General features: G+C 41.4%; 1 protein-coding gene across 2 annotated transcripts in view; it reads right to left on the bottom strand.

The window, feature by feature from the left end:
* jak1 (Janus kinase 1) overlaps positions 1-24,442 on the bottom strand; it is a 58,969-nt gene extending 34,527 nt beyond the window's left edge. The window contains exons 1-7 of one of the 2 annotated variants that reach the window (XM_080735582.1): positions 24,139-24,442; positions 13,571-13,786; positions 9,786-9,909; positions 4,107-4,260; positions 2,512-2,669; positions 1,020-1,285; positions 458-576 (exon numbers count right to left, since the gene is read on the bottom strand). In XM_080735582.1, the coding sequence (XP_080591708.1) occupies positions 458-576; positions 1,020-1,285; positions 2,512-2,669; positions 4,107-4,260; positions 9,786-9,909; positions 13,571-13,781 (1,032 nt within the window). In that variant the 5' untranslated portion in view covers positions 13,782-13,786; positions 24,139-24,442. Of the gene's footprint in view, positions 1-457; positions 577-1,019; positions 1,286-2,511; positions 2,670-4,106; positions 4,261-9,785; positions 9,910-13,570; positions 13,787-21,239; positions 21,470-24,138 lie in introns of those variants that run through there. The other variant, XM_080735581.1, reaches the window with a different exon arrangement.
* Between the last annotated feature and the right edge of the window lie 752 nt (positions 24,443-25,194).

The following is a 25,194-nucleotide window of genomic DNA, read 5'->3' on the forward strand; positions in this document are numbered from 1 at the left end:
AGTAAATATCAATCACCATTTACAGGTACAGCAAGTTAGACAAATCTGATGTCCATAAAGTGCGTTAGCAGAGCCTACTGATAAATTCAGATGGACCATCTACCTTATCTCTAAACCTTTCCATGACCTTTCTGGCCACTTCCCCCTCCTCCCACGCCTCCGCCAACTTCCCAACGCTCTCTACTAAAGGTGGTTCTCAAACATTTTCATGTCAATGACCCCCAAATGAATTAAAGATATTCAAAATGTTTCACATTTTGTAAAGATTTTTTGAAACTAGCAGCTCTACAAGTTTGCAATTTTATTTTCAAATGGCCAAAGTATATAGGTTTAAAGTGGTTAAACTGATTTTGATGCTATATTAACTCATTCTGCTGGTGACCCCCTGTAAACCCCTCAAGGACCCCTGGGGGTTCCCACTTCCCAGAGCCCACTGGAGAACCACTTCTCTACTCACAATGGCCGTCTTCTTCCTCCAGCAAATCCCAGTGGTCCCGCTGACCCTGACCTGCATGTCGTGACTGGTCTCCAGGCTCTGTCCCTGGTTCTGGTTCTGGTTCTGGTGGTTGTAGTATCCTAGGAGTAGCATATGAAACATGAAGCATTTCCTTTTTCTAGCATGTCCCTACAGTATTTTGGACATGTGCAAAAATGTTCCACAATTAAAAAATAATGCTAAAGAAGCAGATCTACAAGGTTGTGTGGTTACTTTGCTACGATGTAACTTCAAATATTGGCGAGATGTCTTCAATAGTTGCTCCGTTGATTAGAAATGTATATTCCAAAATATTGTTCCTTTCTTTACTAAAAGAGTAACATTGAGACCTGATTAACTGTGCAATCTCAGTCAATGAGGAGCAACTATTAAAGAAATCTCTCGATTTTATATTTGGGGTCACAGAAAGGTAACTACACAACCCAAACCTCAAACAAAAGATCATTTTAATTTAAGTGATTAAGACGTTGCAGTCACTTCCTAACCCAACTACTTCTAATGTCCGCTCTGGCCACAACCTTACCTTGGTACCCGTTGGAGAGTTCCCCTTCCTGGGTGACGGTGAGTGAGATGGGCTCCAGCAGCTCTCTGCCCAGGCCGCTGGTGAGCCCCTCTAGCGTGGCCAGGTACTTGATCTTCAGATCGTACTGCGTGATGTTGCTTTCGCGCACCGTGCGGTGGTTGAACTCGTTGAGGAAGTTCTTGAAGACGTTGTTGATGCGCATGCGGGTCAGGACATTGCGCTGCTTGATGTTTCGGTTCAGTGACTCTGGGATGTAGCGCTTGTAGCTTGTATGAAAGGAGGCAGAGTCACAATTAAAAGAAATGCCTCACAACAACTGGATGGTGCCGAGTACAGTTAGAGAGAAACTGAAGAAGAGGAATAAAATGAAGAGAGGAGGAAGAACAGGAAGTGGAAGTAAAAGAAGATGAGGAGAAGAAGAGGAGGTGGATGATGACAAAGAAGAGGAGTGAGAGGAATAAGAGGAAGCAGAAGTTTAAAGTGTATATATGTCACTGCTAGATCGAGAAACAGTTAGATTGAGAACCGGAGCGCTCGTCGTGCGGCGCGGGGCGGAACAAGCGGTCGCTTTGATCTACAACATCGACAACGACAACGTAGCGTCGGCAGGAATGATAGCGCCTCACCCAAAGGAGGTTAGGGTTAGGGTTAGGGATAGGCATAGTTTTACTGAGGTTAAGGTTAGGGTTAGGGTTAGAGTTAGGCATAGTAAGCGAGAGAGAGAGAGAGAGAGAGAGAGAGAGAGAGAGATTATATATACGTATATTATATTATATAGCAACCTTTGAAACCACAGCAGAATGTGAACAGGTTGTATCGATGGAGGGAGCAGCATCTATATACTATGGGGTTGTTTAAAAGTTAATCGGAAAAAGAAAATAAATATAATCTAGGTTTTCAAACAAGGGCAAATCTAAATCTCAATGCACATATTCATATCCTTGCAAAATAGCCTCTGTAGCCGCTATCACTCTGTAAATGTGTGTGTGTGTGTGTGTGTGTGTGTGTGTGGGTGCGTGCGTGCGTGCGTGCGTGCGTGCGTGTGTGTCTGGTGTGAAATGGAAGAAAGGATGTACGGACAAAGAGAATGGGATAGACGAGAGAACTGAATAGAGGATGAGGGTATTGTACGCAGAGGGCAAGGGTGCCCGGTTAAGATCGGGTGTCGCCATCACCCTTTAAATACTTACTCTCATTACCAATGGTGCGTGTGGCATGGCGACAGCTTACCTCCAGAGTGCAACCTTTTAAGAGCTAAGCCCCCCCCTTCTATTTGCAGCTACTATTATGCTGTGATGTTAAACTTTATGTACCATTACAAACAGATGTTTCAAGACGGTGTGTGTGCTGTTTTGCACACCGAACATAGCAGATCTGTAAGCTCACAATTCGTTGCAGTGCGGTGTGTTGGGAGGTTGTAGATATTTTTGATGTGCAATACCAGCATGCAAAAAAGTATAAATCAGCCCTAACAATGTGTGTAGTACTGTACCTGATGTCGTTGGGGACGGTGGGCAGTTCAAGGTACTTTGTATAGTGAGTGATGGCCAACACAGCCATGCCCAGGCACTCGTTTTCTATCTCGTGTTGTTCTGCCTCGGTCTGGGCCGTCCTCACCGGGGCCAAACCCCTATGGAAGTCATGTTGCCCCTAGACGCACACGCGCACACGCACACGCACACACACACACACACACACACACACACACACACACACACACACACACACACACACACACACACACACACACACACAGATATGTATACACAAATAAAACTGGGCAGTAACCCCGTTTTTATCTCCGGTCTGAAAGCTGGTCAAATATTGGCACCTGCTGTTGTTGGTAACTCAACCTTTCCTTTGAGCTTTTCAGATTCAATACCAATTTTTTTGGGCTACTAAATCAAGGGAGGGGACTTTCTGACAGAATTTGGTCATTTACTCTCCATGATAACCACTAATTATGAGAAAGTTTAGAAGACTTTAGATGCCTACAGAGACATCCAGGACAATAAACCTGCACCTGAGTTCTTGGAGCTTCGACAGTACTCAACATGTCACTGTACCCTGTAACTGTACCTATCAATACGGTTATACTCTAAAGGTGGTTGCACATTGATTGAGTTTTTGCGTTGCGTTTTCAAAATCTGCAAAAAACGTTTTCCAGACCAAGGACCCCTTAGCTGAGAAAGTGACAGCTGCGAAAAACAGAAAAGATCGAGGTCCGAAAAAAGAAGAAGAAAATGGTCGAAATAACGGGCGGCAGTGTTGAAATGTGATTGACATAACGTGAGCTTGATTCTTTTTATTTACATGCTCTGACATTTTCTCAGATATTCGGCCAAAAAAACGCACCAATGTGCAAGGACCTTAAATCTAATTATTGCTCATGGCTTCAGTCCAGTAAATCTCCAGACCATCAACCGGGATGTCTCTGACCATGCTGCCATCTTCATTAATATTCCTCTAGCGGCTGCAGTCTCTACCCTAAGAGGCTCTCGATGACCCATCACTCTACAGCCCATGGAGAATTTATGCAATCTATCAGGCTTCTCAGCAGCTTTATCCAGTAGATTCCTCATGTTCTGTGGAGGTGCTAGCTACTAGATTTATGCAATGATGCGCTGCCTCAATGTCCAGCGTATAAGAAGGGCATGTACTGTAGTCATGCTGAATTCACTTGGAAACCATCCAAATGATGGTGTACTTTCACTGCCATTAAAGTACATTCAAAAAGAGGGAGGCAATAACGTGCTAATAACACAGATGACATGATTGTTCAAGTGGTCACAGACAACAGCTAATAGGTTCAAATTATAAGTGCACTTCCTGTGCTCTGGACATGTTATCTGAAGCTCTCCTCCACTCACATACTCTTTCTGTGGACACAGCCACCAAAGAATATTAATTCAAAGCATTCATTGTTTTCCAAAGATGTACTGTAGCTTTGAGCAGAGAAAGTGTGAAAATCCTAAAAAGAATTGACAATTTTGTAGCTCTGATCCTATACTTTAATCTACGTTACAGGATGAAATGTGTACACGCAAACACGAACAACAACTACCGGTATATGTTACAAACACACACCTGGGAGAACAGGTAGCCGAGAGAGGCAGCATCCAGTAAGGGTGTTCCTTCTGGTGTCTTCTGTGGGCTGAGACCTCCTCTGAGTTTACTAATGCAGTGTCTCCACACTGGAGACTCACCGGCTGTGGTGCCATGCCAGTTGGCAAAGTAGAACCTGATAGGGGAGAGACAGAAGTCAGAATATGCACGATCGTGTTTGTTTTGCAGTGTAAAATAGTTCTGTTTAACACAATTCTGCACTCCTTCCAACCGTACATACTTTCCCAATTTTTTCTTAAATTGATTTTATTATGTTTTGACAAACGCATGTTTTCTCATACAAAGTGAGTGAGTGAGTGAGTGAGTGAGTGAGTGAGTGAGTGAGTGAGTGAGTGAGCGAGTGAGTGAGTGAGTGTCTCAGCAAAGGGTGTGCTTCTGTGCAAACAAAGGATAGACTTAACAGCATCACTTTTAATGAACGCATCACTCAGGCCAAGTGAATATTCTCCTAAAGCTCTTGTCTCTGCCTAAACTAGGAGAAAAGCTCTTACACCACACACACGCATGTATAAAAAAAATTTAAAAAAAATGGTGCATTTATATAGCGCTTTTATCCAAAGCGCTTTACAGAGATTGTGCATTACATTCACCCATTCACGCACACATTCATACACCAGTGGCGGAGGAAACCATGCAAGGCACCAACCTGCTCACCGGGAGCAATGTGGGGTTCAGAGTCTTGCCCAAGGACCCTTCGACATTAACTCAGGGGGAGCCCGGATTCTAACTGGGAACCCTTCGTGCTCTAATAACGGTTTCTCTACCCCTGAGCTATGCCACCCCCATGTATCACACATACCGGTGCTCACACGGAGCAGCCCCACCTCTCACTCATCTCTAGAATGTCAACGTCTCCGCTGGCATAATGGCCAATGAGCAAATTATCTCCATTTTATTTTAAAAGAAAAAAAGAATGCTGCGGGAATAACGATAAGGGACTGATCCCGATATTCAAAATGTTGAGCACAGCCCTAGAACGCAGTCACACATATTTCTTTTTCCCAGGGTAAGAGAGATGCATTTGTTTGGTTCACTCAATGTCCAGTTTTGGTCGCAAACAAGAGAATTATTTGCATCCCATAAATGGTCCCAATTACATTTTTGAGGTCACATATGCGACCATAGCGGTTACAATTTTGATGTGGACTTCTATGAAACTTGTTGACCATATGGCCTTTACTTGTGTTAATCCTTTGAATATACAATATACCCCCCTCAAAAAAGTAATATATATATATATATATATATATATATATATATACATACATACATACATACATACATACATACACACACACACACACACACACACACACACACACACACACACACACACACACACACACACACACACACACACACACACACACACACACACACACACACACACACACACACACACACACACACACACACACACACACACACACACACACACACACACAAATTTTACATTTGCTGTTCTTTTTTCTTTTTCTAATTTTTTATCCCATTAGTGAGGGTGGCAATTTCAGACAGTTCAAACCACTTTGGGTAGCAGGCTGTCTTGTACACTTGACAAATTGGTCTGTTGGCTGCAACACATTTGTCATCAATAATATACCGGCAACTATATTACCCCTAGTGCATGCATAGATATAAACACCACATTGCTGACCATTAAGCAAGTTACAACCCGACAACAACGAAGCCAAGCCTATAAAGGCCTATAATTAAGTATTATGGTTTAGGACCGAGTTAGATGTCTGCCCATGGGACATTACACTTTGAGAGTCATAGATATATATCAGCAGTGTAAAGTAACTAAGTACATTTACTTAAGTACTGTACTTAAATACAATTCTGAGGTATTTGTACTTTACTTGAGTATTTCCAATTCTTTCACTTCCACTACATCTGGGACCCAAATATTGTACTTTTACTCCACTACATTTATTTGAACATTTTAGTTACTAGTTACTTTGCAGATATACTTTATAAATAATATCACAAAACATACATTAACGACTTTAGCCCTATTTTATACCTAGGCGATGCGACACATTGTGAGCATGTAGATCGACTATTTTTCAAACATTTTGGTACTTTAAGTACATATTGAAGTCAATACTTTCGTACTTTTACTCAAGCACATTTAGAATTCTGGACTTTCACTTGTAACAGAGTATTTCTACATTGCAGTATTGATACTTTTACTCAAGTAAAACATGTCAGTCAGTACTTTTTCCACCAATGATTCCTATATGCTACAAATTTCCCATGGCGCATCTGAACGATACACAGGTATTAAAATCACTTTGCCGGTTGTACACAAATGCTTCAGTGTCTCGAGGCGACAGAGCGAGCTGCTGGACAGATTCATTGATCAGATTACCAAGTGGGCTGGGTCTGGTGTTCAGAACATTTTGGAGGGAGTATGAATGACTTTTTTCCCCCGGACAAACCACCCGAAAAATGTATTTTGAAGCATGTACAGTAGCCCTGAGACCACCCATCCAAAGTTCTGATTTACGTCATTTATGAGCGGTGCTTCTGGAAGGAGCCAACCCCCAACATCTGGCTGTGTCCAAAGTTTGTCGTACGCCCAGGGTCATATTGGCCAACACAGGAAACAGGAAATGATGTGATTGCAGGAATAAAAAAATCTCTGATCACTTCCAGGATATTGGATTTTGTACAAAGTACATCACCAGTCTATGAGCCTCATGGCTCGGCCGAGTCATATGGGCCTCATGGCTCGGCAAGGCTTACTTACTTACTTACATCACCAGTCTATCACCATTGACTTTATGAATGAACATACATCACTGATCATGTTATTAACTGGTCTAGTGTCACGGCCACTTGAGGGCGCCAAAGACCGCGCGCCTTGCCAGAGTCACTATAGACCAGCGCTGTAACATACGGGGAATCACGTAGCAGTGACGTGCGTGTTCACGTTCGTGCGTGTCATGAAAATGACCCGGATGAAGTTAGCTTGAAGATAGCCATAGGCTATCACTCATGTTAGAAGCCTGATTTTCGGCGATTTAGCCATAAATAAACCTTGTCCGCTTCCATAAGAGCACTGTTCAGAGAAAATGAGCTTCAAAGATGTGAGAATGCATTCGATTCGGCGGCGCGATTCGGCGCCGCGACGCTCTCGCGGGCCGATGTAAACAGATCGCGGCCGGCGGCCTAGATGCAAATGTTGCCTCAGGCTTCGGTGAGGCCTCAGAGTGTTTAATTCATTTTATATAAAAAGCCGAACTAGTTCGGGATCGGCACCCCGTGAAACGTCGCTCCGCCGACAGCATAGATTCAGTAAAAATTGTGGGTCTGTAAACTTGGCATCTGGCCATTTTCAATGGAATAAATCGTTGGAGCACGTAGCTCGGCTCCTTGGAAAGCGTAGGACGAGCCAGGACCACCAACGTCTTTACAAGCAGCTCAGGTTAAGAAAAATAGCAAAAAGAAATGTCTCTTGCCGAAAAAAAAGCCGAACTTGTTCGGGATCGGCACAGTAAACATATACATTGTGTAAAGTCAAGCACAATTTCTGTATATTCATTCATGTAGGCTATACGTTGTTGATAGACCATCCATACATGTATTCATAATTTCATATATTCACTGGTGATAGATCTTTCGTTCACTGTACAATTTTTGACTGTAGATACATGTTGACTCATTCAGAGATAAAGGTAAGGAAAAATGCAGATTTCTCTGGCAGTGGCTGTATTATGTATGTATGTATGTATTTACTCCGGCAGTGAATGAGTTAATACTTGACCACAAAAGTCTGTTTGTTAGTAGACTGCAGTACACAGTATGCAAAACAGACTCCAGCACAACACAGACATGGATAACCTAACCACACAAAGTATACTACTTGCGCACACATCACCCCAGAGCTTTGCTTTGTCTCTCACAACACTTGCACAATTCTCCTCCCAGCTATTGTAAAAGTAAAGAAAGTGAACAGAATAAGAGGAAGTAAGGGTGTGTGTGTCTGCGTGCGTGCGTGCGAGATTTAACTTCTCCTAACCCTCCTCTTTGTACGATATCTGTCAGCACGTTAAAATACATTTAAGAAATTGTTACAATTACCAAATAGGAAATGTTGTGTTGAAAATAGCCATCGATATACTGTACATGTTGCTAACATCTATTATCTACTCCTCACAGAGTTTAACAAATATTGCTTCATGGTAGCAATCACAAGTCAGAATGTTTGTTGCGCAGCACCAACAGTAGGATAACACAAAAAGCTATGTGCATGCACATCTACAGACAGTAATGTGCCTCAACGCACCCCGTTGCTGTATTATGATCTTATCTATCTTACCAACAGAGCGAGTGAGTGCCAGCCTAACACATACAGTATGTCGCTGCTTGCACAAATCTAATACAGCTATGTCCAACGGCGCTGTTGTGTTGTGCAGCTGCAGACATTTAAATGATGTGTTTGCTTCATTTTCCCAAAGAGAAGTAGCTTAGGCAGCAGCCCATTTAACAGTCTGAATGAGTCCATAGTCTGGCCCTGCCGTCTTGTGTGCTTTAAATGTCTGCACTGGTGTTATGTGTTTGGAACTTCATGAGCAGACAATTGTGTTTTGGAATAACTTTTTTTCCCCACGTATATATTTAGCCTTTAAGGCAATAAATACATTACTAACTAACGGTAAACAGCTGGACGTAGCGCGTGGAAGGAACACGTTATTCCAACCAGTTCCTTTCCCCTCAAGCGCCCCGGCTGGCCAGGGGGAGGCATTATTGAGACCAGGATTACTGCATGTTTTTGTGAGGGTATAAACCCTAGGAGACACGGGGAGAACATGCAAACTCCACACAGAAAGGCCCTATCGCCGACCCCACCTAGGGTGTGGGCGCTGATGACGCGGAGAGAGAAACACGCCCCCAGCACCCACAGCGTCCCCTGGCGGGAATCAAACCCAGGACCTTCTAGCTGTGAGGCGAAGCGCTAACCACTGCGCCACCGTGCCCCCCCCCCCCCCAAAAAAAGCTTGTTTTGACCAACAAAGAATCCAAATCCAATAAAACATTTTGGGATGACGTCATTTCGGGTTGTATCTGTCTCCTAGCAACCTAGTACCATTCATACGTTGGCAAAGAGCGCCCTCTAGCGTAATCAATGAAACAAGGGTTTGACGTAGATCTCTGTCTTTGGAGGTGAGTGTGTGAAAAGGAAGGACAAGGATGTCAGCGGAGAACCGTTTGAACATACTGTAGGACAGGAGTCTTCAACGTTTTCAGGCCAAGGACCCCTTAGTTGAGAGAGAGATGAAGCAGGGACCCCCACAACCTTTTCATAGATTCCATATAGTTTCATTGTTTGACAGCACAATCGTCCGTGTATTTTGGATTCATGTCAATGTGTGCAGCGTGAGGCGTTGTGAGCTTGTAGATCTGCTATTTTTGGCTAAAGCTCTCCGAATATGGACCCTATGGACACTATAGGGTTCAAGTGGTTAATATAAAAAAGTAGAAAAAGGTTTCTATCACACAAAGATTTGGAGGACCCCCTGTAGTAACTCTGGGGACCCCCTAGGGGTCCCGGACCCCCTGTTGAAGACCCCTGCTGTATGAGGCATAAGGCATTTACAAGAATGAAAGACATTCCACCTATCTCATTCTCACCTCATGCGATAGTGCAGCTTGATGCTGGACTCATCTGTGATCTTGAACTCGTGGTTGGGTGGATACCATAGGCAAGTGGTCTCATCATACAGAGCAAACAGGTTATGGCACAGCGGAGAGATTTCTGGAAAAACAGAGGAAAGGCAGAGTAAAGGAAGAGAATATCAATATTGAGAACAAGCCTCTTTTCCATTCTGTCAATTTGGCCCTTATCCAATGGCAAACCACAAGTCCAGTCACATTTTGAACACTGCTTAAAGCAATAAAACCCCTCAAGCTTAACACACATCAATAGCAGGCTTCAAAAACACAAGGATATTTATTGTTATTTTCCTTTTACACCAACATGTGGTTTTCATAAAGAGCTGTGAAATGCGGATACAAACACTGACACTTCAAAAACAGGTCTTGGCTGTTATGGAGAGCAACTGTATTCACAAAACAACCAGTACTTAAAAGTAGCAATGGAGAATAACAGTGCATTGATCTACTGTCAACAGAGTTGCACACTTCTCAATAATATACCTAATCCTTGTTTTCCTCTGACATCTTTTGCAAAGCTTTTACAAAAGTTGCTAGTCCTAAAGTACACAATAGTTACGAGGTGGGCCACAACAGCATTCTTTTACTAGTCTAGGAGAAAAGAAAAACACACAGTAGAGTGAGTCTAATGGTTTGGTCTCCCTGTTGAAACTTTAGCTATTGATAGTAGGTTATTACTATAGCCTACTTTATGTGTGCAGTATGTGGGGGGGAAAAGCCACAATCACAATGTGCCTCATTCATAATAAGTGTGTAGAAATGGAAAGGTAAACATGTTCTTACATGCATAGTTGCATTCATTATCAACTACAATCCAACTTTCACACTCTTCATGAGTTTCACTTTCATGCTGTGTTTGTTTATGACCGAAGGTAGTTTTGTTTCATCATGACATCATGAAGATAGTGGCTTTACAGGTCCTCTACACCAGTAGCATTACATTGCATCACCGTCACCTGTGTTTTCCTTTTGATGTCGACCTGCTCCACACACATAGTAGTTGTTGTGGGCTATTGTTTTTTAATCTGAGAGCAATAGAAGATTTTAATCTATTTGTTATTTTGGAATAGTATAGTGGAGAGAGACAGGAAACAGAGACAGAGAGACAGGGGGTGACATGCAGCAAAGGCTGCTGTGCTCGGGAATCAAACTCGCACCTCGCCGTCAGGTATTAGAGCCGTGCTATGTGCCTTAACCACTGGGCCATTGGCACCCCATAGTGTTGTTTCTTTTTTTCTCACTTTACCATGTATTTCTATGATCCAAAACCCAATTTAGTTTACAAACTGTACTACAAAGCTTAACAGGAAAGATAAAACAGAACAGAACAGCCTTAATAAATCCATCCACTAACCACTTGAACGCAGCCATCAAATGCAATGCAATGCAATGCCAACACAATGTTAGTACTAGCAGTGGAGCAACTTTCATTGAGATTAGAATGGGAATGTTCCTGGCCGATCGTTGATGCTGACATAATGCAATCCAACACCCGATGGCCACAAACCCCTAGTGGAGCCTGGGTGTTTTGAAGGGACAGATATACAGTATACAGACAGACTGTAATAGTCAAAACATGGACATGCATTTATTGATGAAATGTGGTGGTACTACCAGTAGGAGGTGCACCAGTAGACCACTGTAGAAGCAATGCCAATGGAAGACATAGTAGACACTACCACTACCCCAGCAGTTACCTGGATTTATCAGCAGCAGATATAAAGTAGGATTTGGAACCGGATTTGGAACAGATTTGGAATCCTTTCTGTCAATTGCTGAGTAACGACTCAACAAATCAACTTTATTTTCACATCACTGGTTTACAGATGTAAAGAAGTGGTTGAAATGTGTTTTTGCGTAAGCTCAACCGGACTGATGATCCATAATGCTACTAATAGAATTTTTCTGAAGATTTCACGTAAGGTTATATTGACTATGAGCAAGAAATATGGAAATAAAATGTATGAATTTTTAAACTTAACCTAGGATGCTTAAAGCAAACAGCCACAATAATTTGCATTTTTTGTTTGATTCGCTAAATAATTAGTGTAAAACTGTACTACTGTGATTTGCCTGTGGGTCAAGTACTGTATGAGTAAGCTCTCCCTTCCTGTCTCAGTGTTTCGCTTTCCCTCTTTCTGTTCTTGTCTTGTCTTGTCTAGTATATTATTCTATAATTCAGGACCAATTTCTGGAATTGGTCGGAAAGAGTGTGTGCGCGCGCGTGTGTTCTTCATTCAAATCTAATCTTTAAAAATCAGGCCAGAGGCCATACAGTCATGTTTCCAATCATGTCAACTAGTAAGGTCGTTTCATCCCTAACAGCGATATACCCCAACTTTTTTACAATACTACAACAAAACTACAAAACCTAATCTATCTATAAATGCGAGAAGTCTCTGCGTGTCTGTCTGTGTGTCTGTAATCCGCGTATCTCGAGAACCGTTCGTCCCACCGGCTTCAGATTCGGCACGCGCGTTCCCCGCCGCGGCACGGAGTGCAGTGCCGGGTCTCGACCCGACCCGACGTGCGGTTTTCCCGAACAGGCGCGAAACGTTCGGAATCTCCTTATGCGGGGTTGATTGTTGACATCAGGCTGTTCCGGAGGAAATCGGCGAAAGCTCTGACTCATTGTGACATCACTTCATAAAAGGCTCTGACATCACGTACGCCACATGAGTCAACAAAAAATCTCTGTGAGTGTGTATGTATGTATGTAATCCGCGTATCTCGAGAACCGTTCGTCCCACGGGCACGCGCGTTCTCCATATATGGGCATAAAATGAATGCCCCCATATATGGGCATAAAATGGATTGCAGACAGACAGATACAGATATCTCCATATATGGACATAAATGGACAGAGGCAAACAGATGGTCAAAGATCTCCATATATGGGCATAAAATGGACGCAGACAGACAGATACAGATATCTCCATATATGGGCATAAATGGACACAGGCAAACAGATGTTCAAAACGGGTCCTATGACAACAGGTATAATGAGGTTTGCATTAAAGGGGGAACCGGCACTGTGTCTGCAACACAGTTGGAGGCACAGACAGATACTCCATATATGGGCATAAAATGGACGCAGATAGACAGATATCTCCATATATGGGCATAAAATGGACCCAGAACTATAACTGCAGTGATCTCCATATATGGACATAAAATGGACGCCGACAGACAGACAGACAGATACAGATATCTCCATATATGGGCATAAATGGACACAGGCAGACAGATGGTCAAAACGGGTCCTATGAAAACAGGTATAATGGGGTTTGCATTAAAGGGCGGGGCATTCATTCCCTATTTACATTGTTCCGAGTTGGCCAGGTCGCCGACTAGACGCGGGCGGCCCAGCTTCTAGTAAAGGTAAATGACACAACATGATACAGTCGATGCGTCAACAGATAAAACTGACCCTCATTAGGTGCTAATTTCCCTTTTTTTTCCTGACTATATCTACTGCATAGTACTGTGTTCTATCCGTCTGTCTTTCAATGTTATATGAGATACTTCAATGGTTTCCTATGGAAATAAGCTTAGTCTTTTCTAGGATCTCCTTTTAGTAGACCTTGTACCAGTGAACTGTACCGTCATGAAACTGTACCTTTTCCTATGCAAACTTCTAATAAAGTCTTCAATCAATCAATCAATCAATCAATCAATCAAAGAAATAACACCAGCAACTAATTAAGGACTGAATGTAGTGCATGAGGAGGAGAGAGACTGACCACATTCCTTGGCAGCCGCAACGCAGAGATCCTCGGCAGTGTGGCAGCCTTGTAAATACTCCAGATGTCTTTTGTCTGGGAGGTAGAAGTGGATCTCCAGGCCTCTCAGTGCAGAAGAAGAGGGGGAGGAGGACAGCTGGGCTCTCCTGCTGGACCTCCTCATCTTCCCACACAGTTGCCTGCTCAGCTCCATTATCCACAGGGTTGGCATTCAGACTGGAGAGAAAAGGACAAGGGGAAAGAGTGTGGTCTCTGTTTTCATTCATGTTCAATTTCAGTTCTCAGTTTCATTTACCCATTAGGCCTAGAATTATTGAATGCTTTAACCAGCGCTAAGACTGAGTGGTCTCACAGTTCTCCAGATATGTGGGGGAAACACTCACTCACTCAATCACTCTGACTGTTTATATTGGAAGGACAGGACAACGGAATGTAACCAATAACTTCTGATGCCAGGCTATATTTATTCCAGGGAAGCATTTATATAAGTACACTAAACAGTGTCATTAGGGTAAAGATGTTCTACTTCTTTTACACTCTTTGAGTTAAAATAAAACATTGGTTTTACTGTGTTCCCAATTCCCATGGGTTTTTCATCTGTGGGTCACAACACCCCTCTATTTTTTGTTGCCTACAGTTTGTTTTTATTATTTCAAAAGATATGGAAAAATAAAACAAAATCACAAGCCAAAAACGAATTCAACACACAATATATCTGTCTCAACACCTGAACAATGAACATGGCCAGTCTTCTGGTCTGTGGAATGTAAAATAAGAGCACTGTTGCTTAACTTAAAAATATGAAATAACAAGTGTGTACCCAATTTCCCATACTGGGTAGCATAGCTATGTAGCATAGCTATGTAGGCTTCTGGCACAAAATTGTAGGTATGACATTTTGTATCGCACAGAAAATAAGTGTTGCACTCGGGTAATTCAAATTATACATACCGGTATGTCATTTTATAATGGAGTATTTACTTTTCGCTTTCGGGCAACTAGAACATGACCCCTGTACGGTTAGCTACCAGTAATTACTACCACACGCCTACAGCATATGCTGAGTTGGTGCCCAGTATGAACTATTGAGTGTGTTTATCTCTGTTGTCTCTGCCTGTGTGAGTCATGAGATGGAAATGGATGTACAGATGATAGAAGCTTTGGGGAATTATTAAAACACTTTGCCTGGGCCTCTGGGGTTTCTGATTTCAAGCTAATTAAATTAATCACCTTTGCAGTTGTATGTGCATATAGATAGACACATGTGTGTCTGTCCATGACTCTCTCTGTGTGTGTGTGTGTGTGTGTGTGTGTGTGTGTGTGTGTGTGTGTGTGTGTGTGTGTGTGTGTGTGTGTGTGTGTGTGTGTGTGTGTGTGTGTGTGTACGTACGTGCGTGTGCATGTGTTTGTGTATTACAGTAGGCAAAAAAAGCATTGATACTGTGGTGACCTCACATCAGTTTGATGAGTCATAACACACTCGCTACACTTTGTACTATGCTCAAACTCACACGCACGCACGTGCACGCGCACGCGCACACACACACACACACACACACACACACACACACACACACACACACACACACACACACACACACACACACACACACACACACACACACACACACACACACACACACACACACACACACACAGTTATTACCTCGGTAAACCCACAGGAATCAGCTGAAATGACGTCAATTACTTAACACACACCTCCAGTGCTGAGGACATTAACATGATACCCAGATACAGATCAATGCAGTGCGGGGGCAGCCAGGAAGTCAAGAACCAATAGTTAATGTTTCTTCTGAACGGTCTGTCGCACTTCAGCCACACAATACCACAATGTCCTAGGACGAGGGCCGTCACCATCGTGCCATTTTACTTGTCATTCAAATAATTGCAATTTAGTCTTAGTTTGTGGCATTGAACATTGGAGCATGTAAATAAAAATTACTTTCCTGTTTAGCTTTTAGGCTTCGTAAAAATTGCACAGGGGAGATATGACAAATAAATATACCAAAAGATTACTGACTGACGTAATCCAACTGAGACAGTTAAGGTTACGCATTTAATAATTTTATACCTTCCAAGTTTAAAATAAATAAATAGAGGAAATAGCACACACATTGTGAGCTTGTATTCATGGGTTGCATTTGTAGTCCTACACCGGCCATGTTGAGGACTAACACAGGTGTTCTAATTGGCCATGTTGAGGACCAATCAGACAAATAGAAACACCTGTGTTCGTCCTCAACATGGCCGTTTAGGACTACAAATGAAACCCATGAATATCTGCTATTTAAAAAAAATCAACAGATACAGATATATCTGACGGTTGGGCAAAAAAATTGTGATAATGCGATTACCTCAATTAATTGCGATTAGGCGATTATTTACTAATTGTGACAAGCATATACAGTAATATTTGTTTTGCTTCAATGAGGTCAGTAGCAATATGTGTCTTCCCACAGGTGGGGATCATGCGAAGTCTAAAAAATGCTTTATTAGTAGTAGTACCAGTCTGTCTAAAGGCTGCGGACGGCATGCATCAAAACAGCCGCCCCCATTATTTTCAACGAACATACCCACACCGGCGGCGTCAGACACTCGCAGGTGCGCGTTCATGCCTCGCCCGCCACTGTTCTATTTTCCAGGCGTTGCCGCGCGGTGAAAAATGTACATGCACCGTCCACAGCCGGTGTGTGTTCCCCTTTCCTTTATTACTAAACACCAAGGTGTTAAGTATCTACAGTATATTCACTGAAGGAAGCATAGTCATCTTGGATCCTACTGCTCAATTTAAACAGCAGGTATGTGCTGCTCTCAATCGTTCTTGAACCAGTGGGACATAAACCAAACTAGAATTTGACTTTCTGACTAACAAACAAATACGGCCACCCACTGATCAATACATTACCCAAAATACACAAGAACCTCCATTGCTCCAATCACCCTCTGGCCACAAAGGAACAGAGCATATTGATCATTTCGGACTCAGGAGACACCTGGAACTTCAATCACTGCCTGGCTAGACAACTTTTAGACATATCTGATTACCTTTTCAAACTTCTGACGACTTCCATCCATAGAACATATAGATTTCTTAGTAATGTTAGATGTCACCTCCCTGGCCTGAACAAATTCAGCCAAGAGAATTATCACTGGCCTAGCGGTCCAGGCGCATACTACATAAGCTCTGATTCATGGCGGCATGTCGCGGGTTCGAATCCCAATCCAGAAGACTTTTGCTGCGTGCCACTCCTGTCTACCTACTGTACAATGATAATTCATTTTTAGGCATTATAACACTCATTATAAATGTTTATAATCATGTATGCCAACATTTATGACATATTATAAGTGATGATCATAATGCATTATAAGCTCAGTGGAAGAGCACATTTCAAACATTATTTTATCCTCAGAGCATCCCAGACAGTTTTTAAGTTGATTCAGTATTTATCAAGTATCGGTATTTGATATTCATTTTCTCACGCCCCCCTCCAGGGGGTCCCCGACAAAAGTAGTTGATATAGCACCACAATAATTTTATCCACTTGATTATCCATTATATATTGCCTATTAAAAAATACAGAGACATCTGCTATTTTTGAAAATGTAGATTTAGATTTTTTCTTTTTTTTTAAACATAAATCTTCTCTGCTGGGGGTCCCTGCACTCCCTGGCACAAACCCTTTTCAGATGGGGGTCCACGGCCAAGGCAGAATTACATTGGACATCGTTCCCTTGAAAAACTTTGAGAAGAACCACTATTGCCTACTAGTCAGACAAACACATTTTCTGGATGTGACTGTGAGTAAACATGTGGACAAAAAGGAGATATTCAAAGAGTTCAAAAGTAAACTCTAAATTACTATGCTTAAGACATTTCAACCCAATTTACATAAAAAATAGTCCTCCCAACCATACAGCATGGAGGGTCTGCAGTGATGCTGCGCTCCAGGAATTTGATATGTTTAATAATGAAATGCAGCAACAAGCGGTGGATGAGGCCCTGATCATCAAAGTCAGGCAAATGTACTTTTTCTCAGAATTTCTCAGGATCTCAGAATCAGTCGGAATCTCACAATTCATCTTTTCTAGGACATAAAGCCCTGACTCACAAGCCAAATATTGGCACATTCTGTACTAGTAGTCAGCCTCCTGTTTAAGCAGCATCTTCAAAGACTCACCACCATTATTCTATTTCAAATGGGGATCAAAGACAAAATTATGCTCTTCCCCTTCTCCTTATTAATTGCATACCAAAACCCCTGTTTCTACTGTGTGTGTGTGTACAGTCAGTGCAACACTTGAGCAAAGCTACCAGTGTCCACACCACAAAACAGAGAGGCCAGGGGGAAAGTGGTAAAGTCTGTCTGTATTTTTTTAATATAAATATTTAAAAGGTATTATTAATTATTAAGGGCTTGAGCCTAAATAATGCACCGGATCCATTGGAAGAAAGGATCTTTTTCCATTTCCTGAAAAGTAACGGTTTACAGTGGACATACAAAGCATCGAAGATGATATGTAGGCCTACTGTATCTCCTAACCTGCTCGTATGGACTACTAGGACATGAGGCCATACTGTAACTACTAACTCAGGATTACTCTAGCTAACACAAACGTGCCATCTGCTAGAAGGTTAAAGAGTCACAACTTAAGTTGCAACTCCTCCTGCCCCCCAGCCCCATCTCACCTCTTAGCTGAACTGGCATTGCACTGTTGAAGATGGGTAGAAGAGGTGCCAGCATTTAGGAACTTTACCCTAAATACTTTGTTCCCTTGTATAAACGGTCAAACAGTTCGCCAAAATTACCAGTATATATTACGAGATTATTATTTTTTTAAAGACCGAAAATATGTTGGCTGTAGGGAACCATAATGCATGTCACATGCTGGAAATCTCCTGGTGACAGAAATCTGTTGTTCAGAATGATACCAGTATTGGAAGGTATTGGCCTCTCGGGTTGGCGAACAGCAGCATTTCTGCTGCTATTATGATGCAAAGTAAATGAGATGGAATTGACATAGAGGGTGATAACATACTCTGTAACAACATGTTTGCGGTTAGTAGTGAACATGTGTTCTATTTAGAGGTTTGCCTGCAGACTATCCATCACTCTCTTTAGCAGGAATCCTGACTCACTTCTGTTCTGTTCCTACCTTTTCATGTTTAAGTGAGCGTAGTATCTGCCCACACAGTGCCCAGTGCATCAGCGAGCACAGCGCACTAAACAGACAAAAGCAGAGCAGAACAATATCCACAAATCGGCACAAGCGTTTTGTAAGTTTTATCAACACACCATTGTCTGGAAATGAAATTACCATTATCGTCCCACTGTCCCTCAAATATCTATACCTACCCTGCTATATGAAGCATATAGGACAAGTCAGCCCATGTAAAACTGAAACATGACATAGCAGAGCTAGCGGATGTTTTCCATTCCCCTGCAGGTTTCATGACACCGCTGCGGTTTATCAAGTCAGCTCTACATAAAAACATAATTTTTAGTTATTTTCACTCTGCCAATATGATGCCCCTTTTTCCAATCATTTCATATCATTATTAGGCTACTGTGATTATTGATCACATGAGTGATTATTACTTTGGCATGAGTGAAACGCAAACACGCACACACACACACACACACACACACACACACACACACACACACACACACACACACACACACACACACACACACACACACACACACACACACACACACACACACAACATGATACATGGTTATTCAAATTTTACCTATCATTCTATAATGGATGATTTACCTTTTTTTTGTTATGGTGGCAGGAAATGCAATTCTGTGTTGTCCCAAACTAAACCTGCAGATGTATTGAACAATCAGCATCCTTTTGATCGACTTTTGGCATCCCCATTTTCAAAATGACTCAAAAACACTTGATCTACAATTGGGTTGCTGCCGTCGCATAGTCATGTAGATACGATAGGCCTGACACAATGGTCTGATCGCACAAACGCAGACAGACGCACACACACACACACGCACGCGCACCCGCGCACACACACGCAATCCTGAAATTAACTGCTACACACACACGGCCACGCACACACACACACGCACCACCGCTCACTTCAAACTTGGTATGATTTTTTTTTTGCAGACAGACAGGCAAACTTTACAACTTTGTTCATTCTTACACAGCAATTCTCCACCTTTCAAGAGCCATAACAATATTCAGCACAATAGCCAAAATCCTGTAAATCTTTTACTATTCAAGAAGGGGATTTGAGTTTTAAGCATATTGAATTTTCATTTTGACCTATGCATGTGAATTGTCACATGCATACTAGAGATAACAATGATAATCTCCTTGTTATGACCCAACTCTGACAAAATACATGTTACAAAATGGTAATGTTTTTGTCAGTCATTTTCATTACATTCAAGAGTAAACCAGCTTGGCCTGTCACTTTTATAGGCTGAAGAGGAAAAGTGTATAGTCGAGTTGAGTGTGTAGACAGACCATAGGCTGTTAAAAGCAGAAATGCAAAAGGTCAACCAAATGTTTTCAGTGTAATATATATGGTATCACAAATACCTTTTGGGAAATGTCAGAGCACACATTCATGGCATTTATAGCAGTCAATGACAACAAAAAACACTTCCATGAAAACACACAAACATCAAATGGACAAATAAAATGAACAAAACTGAGTGCAAAACATTTATAGCATGAAATCGAGAACACAAATAAAGACTAGTTATTTCAGGTTGTCTAATTGTATCTAATGTTGAATCTTACCTGCCCTGCTTTTACAACTCAACACACCTCATTACACTACCATAGCGATCTAACCTACGGCATTATGCCATTATTACTTAATAACTAAAGGAGACATGTGCTCTATTTACAATATCTATAAAAATCTGTTCAGCCTAATCAAACCCAAGAGCCAACAAATATGTAATAGCCTATAATGAGCCAACAAATATGTAATACATAGCCTATATTGGATCAAGCATCAAGTTAACTCCATACTAAGAATCCTCAAGTCCCTATTTTAATGTGGGCCAATCTGGGTGATTACTGATTAGCCCATTTACTTTTAATTCAGCTGACAAGAGATATAACCTACACAGAAACCAATATCAGCTTGACTTTTATAGGATCGTTTGCAACTTTATCTTAATTAGGAAAATGAAAACAAGCCTGAACAAATTACTTGTTTATTTTTAGGTTTGATTCTTCACTTTTAAATTAAATTGACACACAAATGCCTGTCAATCAATCAAGATATATAGATCATATTCACAAAACTAGTTAAAATAACCATTGGGGTGTGTGTGTGTGTGTGTGTGTGTGTGTGTGTGTGTGTGTGTGTGTGTGTGTGTGTGTGTGTGTGTGTGTGTGTGTGTGTGTGTGTGTGTGTGTGTGTGTGTGTGAGTGAGTGAGAGTGAACTTGGTTATTACATCAGTGTGTGATGGGCCAGGAGTGCATTAACATTATGCCAGCAGGCTATTTAACATTAGCATGGTTGGTGATATTAGTCGCCCAGCGCAGCAACAAAGCGCCAAGCAATGTACTGTAGTTGATAATAATTATAACTGTGGCTTGTGTTTGTACTTTAACAAGCAATCAAGGACAGAAATAACAGTGAATAGCACTTACCTAGCAAGCTAGCCAGACAGCTGGCGAGTTACTTCCGTTTCGATTTGTACATTAGAAGACAGAAGAGCTTCTCACGCTTTACGTAAAGTCTTATTTGTTGGCTGTGTGTAATGTCCGTATGTTCCAAGTATCACTATACCCCCAAAAATAAATGAACGACGGCTATTTCCAACCAATTTCTTGTCGTAGCGGTGCTACTTTGACAGCGGACGCAGTAATCTTAGTTCTAACCCTTCCTGACAAGCAACGTCCCAATTCCCGAAAACAGTGCTCAGACTGCTCTGAAACGGAGGTTCTGATTGGTGCTCCCGTCCGTCAGTCAAACTGACGCTGTGAACACTATTGCGGGACCTCTCTCTCTCTCCGTGTGTGTGTGTGTGTGTGTGTGTGTGTGTGTGTGTGTGTGTGTGTGTGTGTGTGCGTGCGTGCGTTTATTAAAACACTGTTTGAGGTGATTGATTGGATGATTAAAGCATTGCCCATCTATTGGTAGCCTAACCATTAGGGGGGCAGACCTCTATTCAGAAACACCCCTACTTAGAAATACCCCCACTGAGGATTGGTTTATTTGTTTGACTAATATCTGGGGTACTGACAGACAGTGATGTAGTCAAATAAATATAATATCCGGCAACCTATGATAATTATTTTGCCTAGCTTTATTGTATCCTTCTTGTGAAGTATTACATTTTAAGATTTCCTGTTGGGTGTAGGTGTTTACAGGAAACAGTTCACATTCCTGGGAAACCCCTGCCAAAATTCCACGTTATTTGACTGTTAGGCTTAGGCTACAATAGTCTGCCTGACAATAGTCGGCTACATGACATTCGTGATTGTGGTTGTTTTCATGGTGGGTCAGATGTTGAGCAATGCTATCCCAAATAACAAATAATAGGCATATGTATCTGTTTATAAGTGGAAAATCCATCTAAAGCAGAATTCACCAACAGACTACATCTCCAGAAGTCTCACACAAACCAGGCAAACACATTGAGGTCTATTAAATTTGTATTTTTCTTTGTCCATTATGCTACTCGAGCACTGGATTAAAACCTTATTAAACTAAATTACTAGCCTAGAAGAATAAAATAAGTAGCCAATACACAGGATCTTTATAGACATATATTAGTAGGCTATTTACTCTTAACTCATTCTCTGCCCGTCAACTGCCTGATCAACAATTTAACTAGGGGGTTCCCTGCCGATTTTATCAATTGTTTTTTTATAAAAAGTGATTTTTTAGATATTTTTTGCAGGAAAAAAATGTGTTTCACACAAAACACCTGTTTATTAATATTGAAGGATGAAAATACTTTTTAAAAAAGGAAGTTAAAATTAAAAAGAAAGTGTAATTAGGGACTTCCCATGCCATTCTGCGCCTTCCATTGCAGGAGGTGTGACAGACATTTCTCCAGAAGAGATCACGCTTTCCTCTTAGCCTATTTGGTCGTAATAAATAGCCTATAGCTCTATTGAGGCTGGAGGTTGAAGGTTATAGAGTACATAGTCCTCTACGTCATTGTATGGTGGCCTACAACTCATAGGTAGGTCCACATATACAGAAACACAAATTAAGCATAAGGAAGCAACTTTAATATGTAGGGCCTATGGTGACTGTAAGGGGGTTTCCATTATAGCTTCTCACACAGCAAGTGAAACAATAAACCTAACCTACAATGTACAAAATGGCCAACTGTTCATTAGCACCATGGTCATATAGTTCTAGTTAAATGCTCACCACAAATGAACAGATCAATATAGGCAACAGAAAACAAAATGCATATTATCATAATAAAGAATGTATACACATTTACAATAGGCCTACAACCAATCAAAGAAAAAACGTCACTCACTCAAACATGCCTCTCAAACAACCACAATGGAGTGACTTCATTTTAAAGGCCTGCTGCTATAGGTGCAGGTGGTACTAAAATCAACTACTCAGGTAGTTTTGATTTTGGAAAATTAATGAGAAATATAACTTAAACCCAGGAGGATCCATATTGGTTTTTAACACCATTTTAACTAGCCTAAGCCTGGCCGATATGCATTGTGCTATTTTTCAAATAGTACATACTGTAATATTGTGCAATGATGAATGTAATTAATTTTGCATTGTACGTACTACATTTGTTGTTCACATCTAGACTAAATTGAAAGCAAAATGACATTAGTAGATTTTGAATCAACTTTGCCCATAACACCGTTCAATATTGAGATTTCTGAAAGAGCAAAGACAAAATTTCACTGAGGCGTTCCAACCATATAGGGTTCCAACATTGATGGATTCCAGTCCACAAGCACATCTCCAGCACTGTGGCAGCTCCCTCTGTTGACAACAGAAAGGACTATCAAGTGAGAAGTAATGAGGAAAAATATTGTTTGTTTTTGCTGTTTAATAGTTTCCAGAAACCTTTGTCTCAAAATAAATAAAATTGTACACACAATGAATACCATAACACCATGTCTATGTAAAACTGAATGTTGCAAGAGGAATTACAGTATACCTGTCACAGATATTATTCAGTACCTTATCTAAATTCTGCTGTCAAGTGACGCCCCCCTTGAGTCAAACATTTTATATGTACAACTCAAACCCTTTTAATAACTACCGGCATTTAAAACCCAAATGCATGAGCATTTGTGTAACAAACCATTTGTGTAACATCTTAAATTTGTGGATAAAGAAGCTTGGACAGCAGAGATGCAAGGAATAGTTTCCTAAAACAGTTTTTGCATACATGTTATTTTATGGTAGTTAAAATACAGCAGTATCAAAGATATCTATTATAGTGTCCATTTTCACTTCCATTTATATTATATATAATTCCATGTTCTATGGCATAAAGAACATTAACATTCTTAGCTCAATGTGTCCTCTATTAACACAGTACTGTACCTTGATGATTGACAGGATTCAAATGAATTGATGATCCATTGTATAGTGTCAAGGTGGCAGCCATCCTTCAGTTATCACAGTACTGTACCTTCTATGGGGACAGCATCAGCACTGTGATAACTGAACCAGGGGAGCCAGTCAAATCTAGCAGCCCAGTCCTCCTCTCAAGTCTTGTGTTGTTGACATGTGACATCCCGCCAGTCATCTGTCTGCTTTTCCCTCTGTCCATCCCTCTTGGCTCACAGACGGTGTGCTGCATAATGTTTTCTGTTGTCATTCTCACCACCAGCATGAGAATGTTGATGTAAGTATCCAAATGTAGTGTAGCAAATAATACAATACACTAATCTCCACACTATATAATCCTGTAAGGTTAACAATATTTGACTTGAAAGTTAATATGTAATATATTGCTTTTTCGAAGTAACATTCCAAACATTGGTTACCAACAAGGTGGACTTTGCCCTGGGACAGGGGATTCAAACCTCAAAGAGTGCATAAAACAATGTGGACCAATCAAATGCTGTAGGAAAAATGCAAAATATATAAGGTATTTCATATTTTCAAAAGGGAAAGCCTGAATAATAAAGAAAAAAACTGAATAAACTAAGTTGCACACCCCCTGCCCGAAGTGATTTTAAGAAAAAAACTGTAAATTCAAGAAAGGATGTGATGACTCAGAAGCACCAGCTCAAAAGTCTGGGTGTAAGTGTTTTGTTTAACCTCCTCTTTTAATTTTTATCCCACAATTTGGTAACCCATTCTTCACCCAGTGCCAATTGCCTAAACTGTAATCCTGGGCGCTAGTGAGGAGGCCGCTTCTTATCACCAGACAGGGGGGAGTTTCCCCGGTAGGACGTAGCGCGTGGAAGGAACACGTTATTCCAACCAGTTCCTTTCCCCTCCCATCAGGTGCCCAGGCTGGCCAGGGGGGGACATTATAGAGACCATGATTACTGTATGTTTTTGTGAGGGTACCTACACTTTTGTTTAACCTCCTATGGGCTATGAAGTCAGTGCTGTCTGTGTCATTGACCCTATAGCAGGCTGGATTAG

This window comes from Nannobrachium achirus, assembly GCF_963921795.1.
Source record: "Nannobrachium achirus genome assembly, chromosome: 1".
Taxonomy (NCBI): Eukaryota; Metazoa; Chordata; class Actinopteri; order Myctophiformes; family Myctophidae; genus Nannobrachium; species Nannobrachium achirus.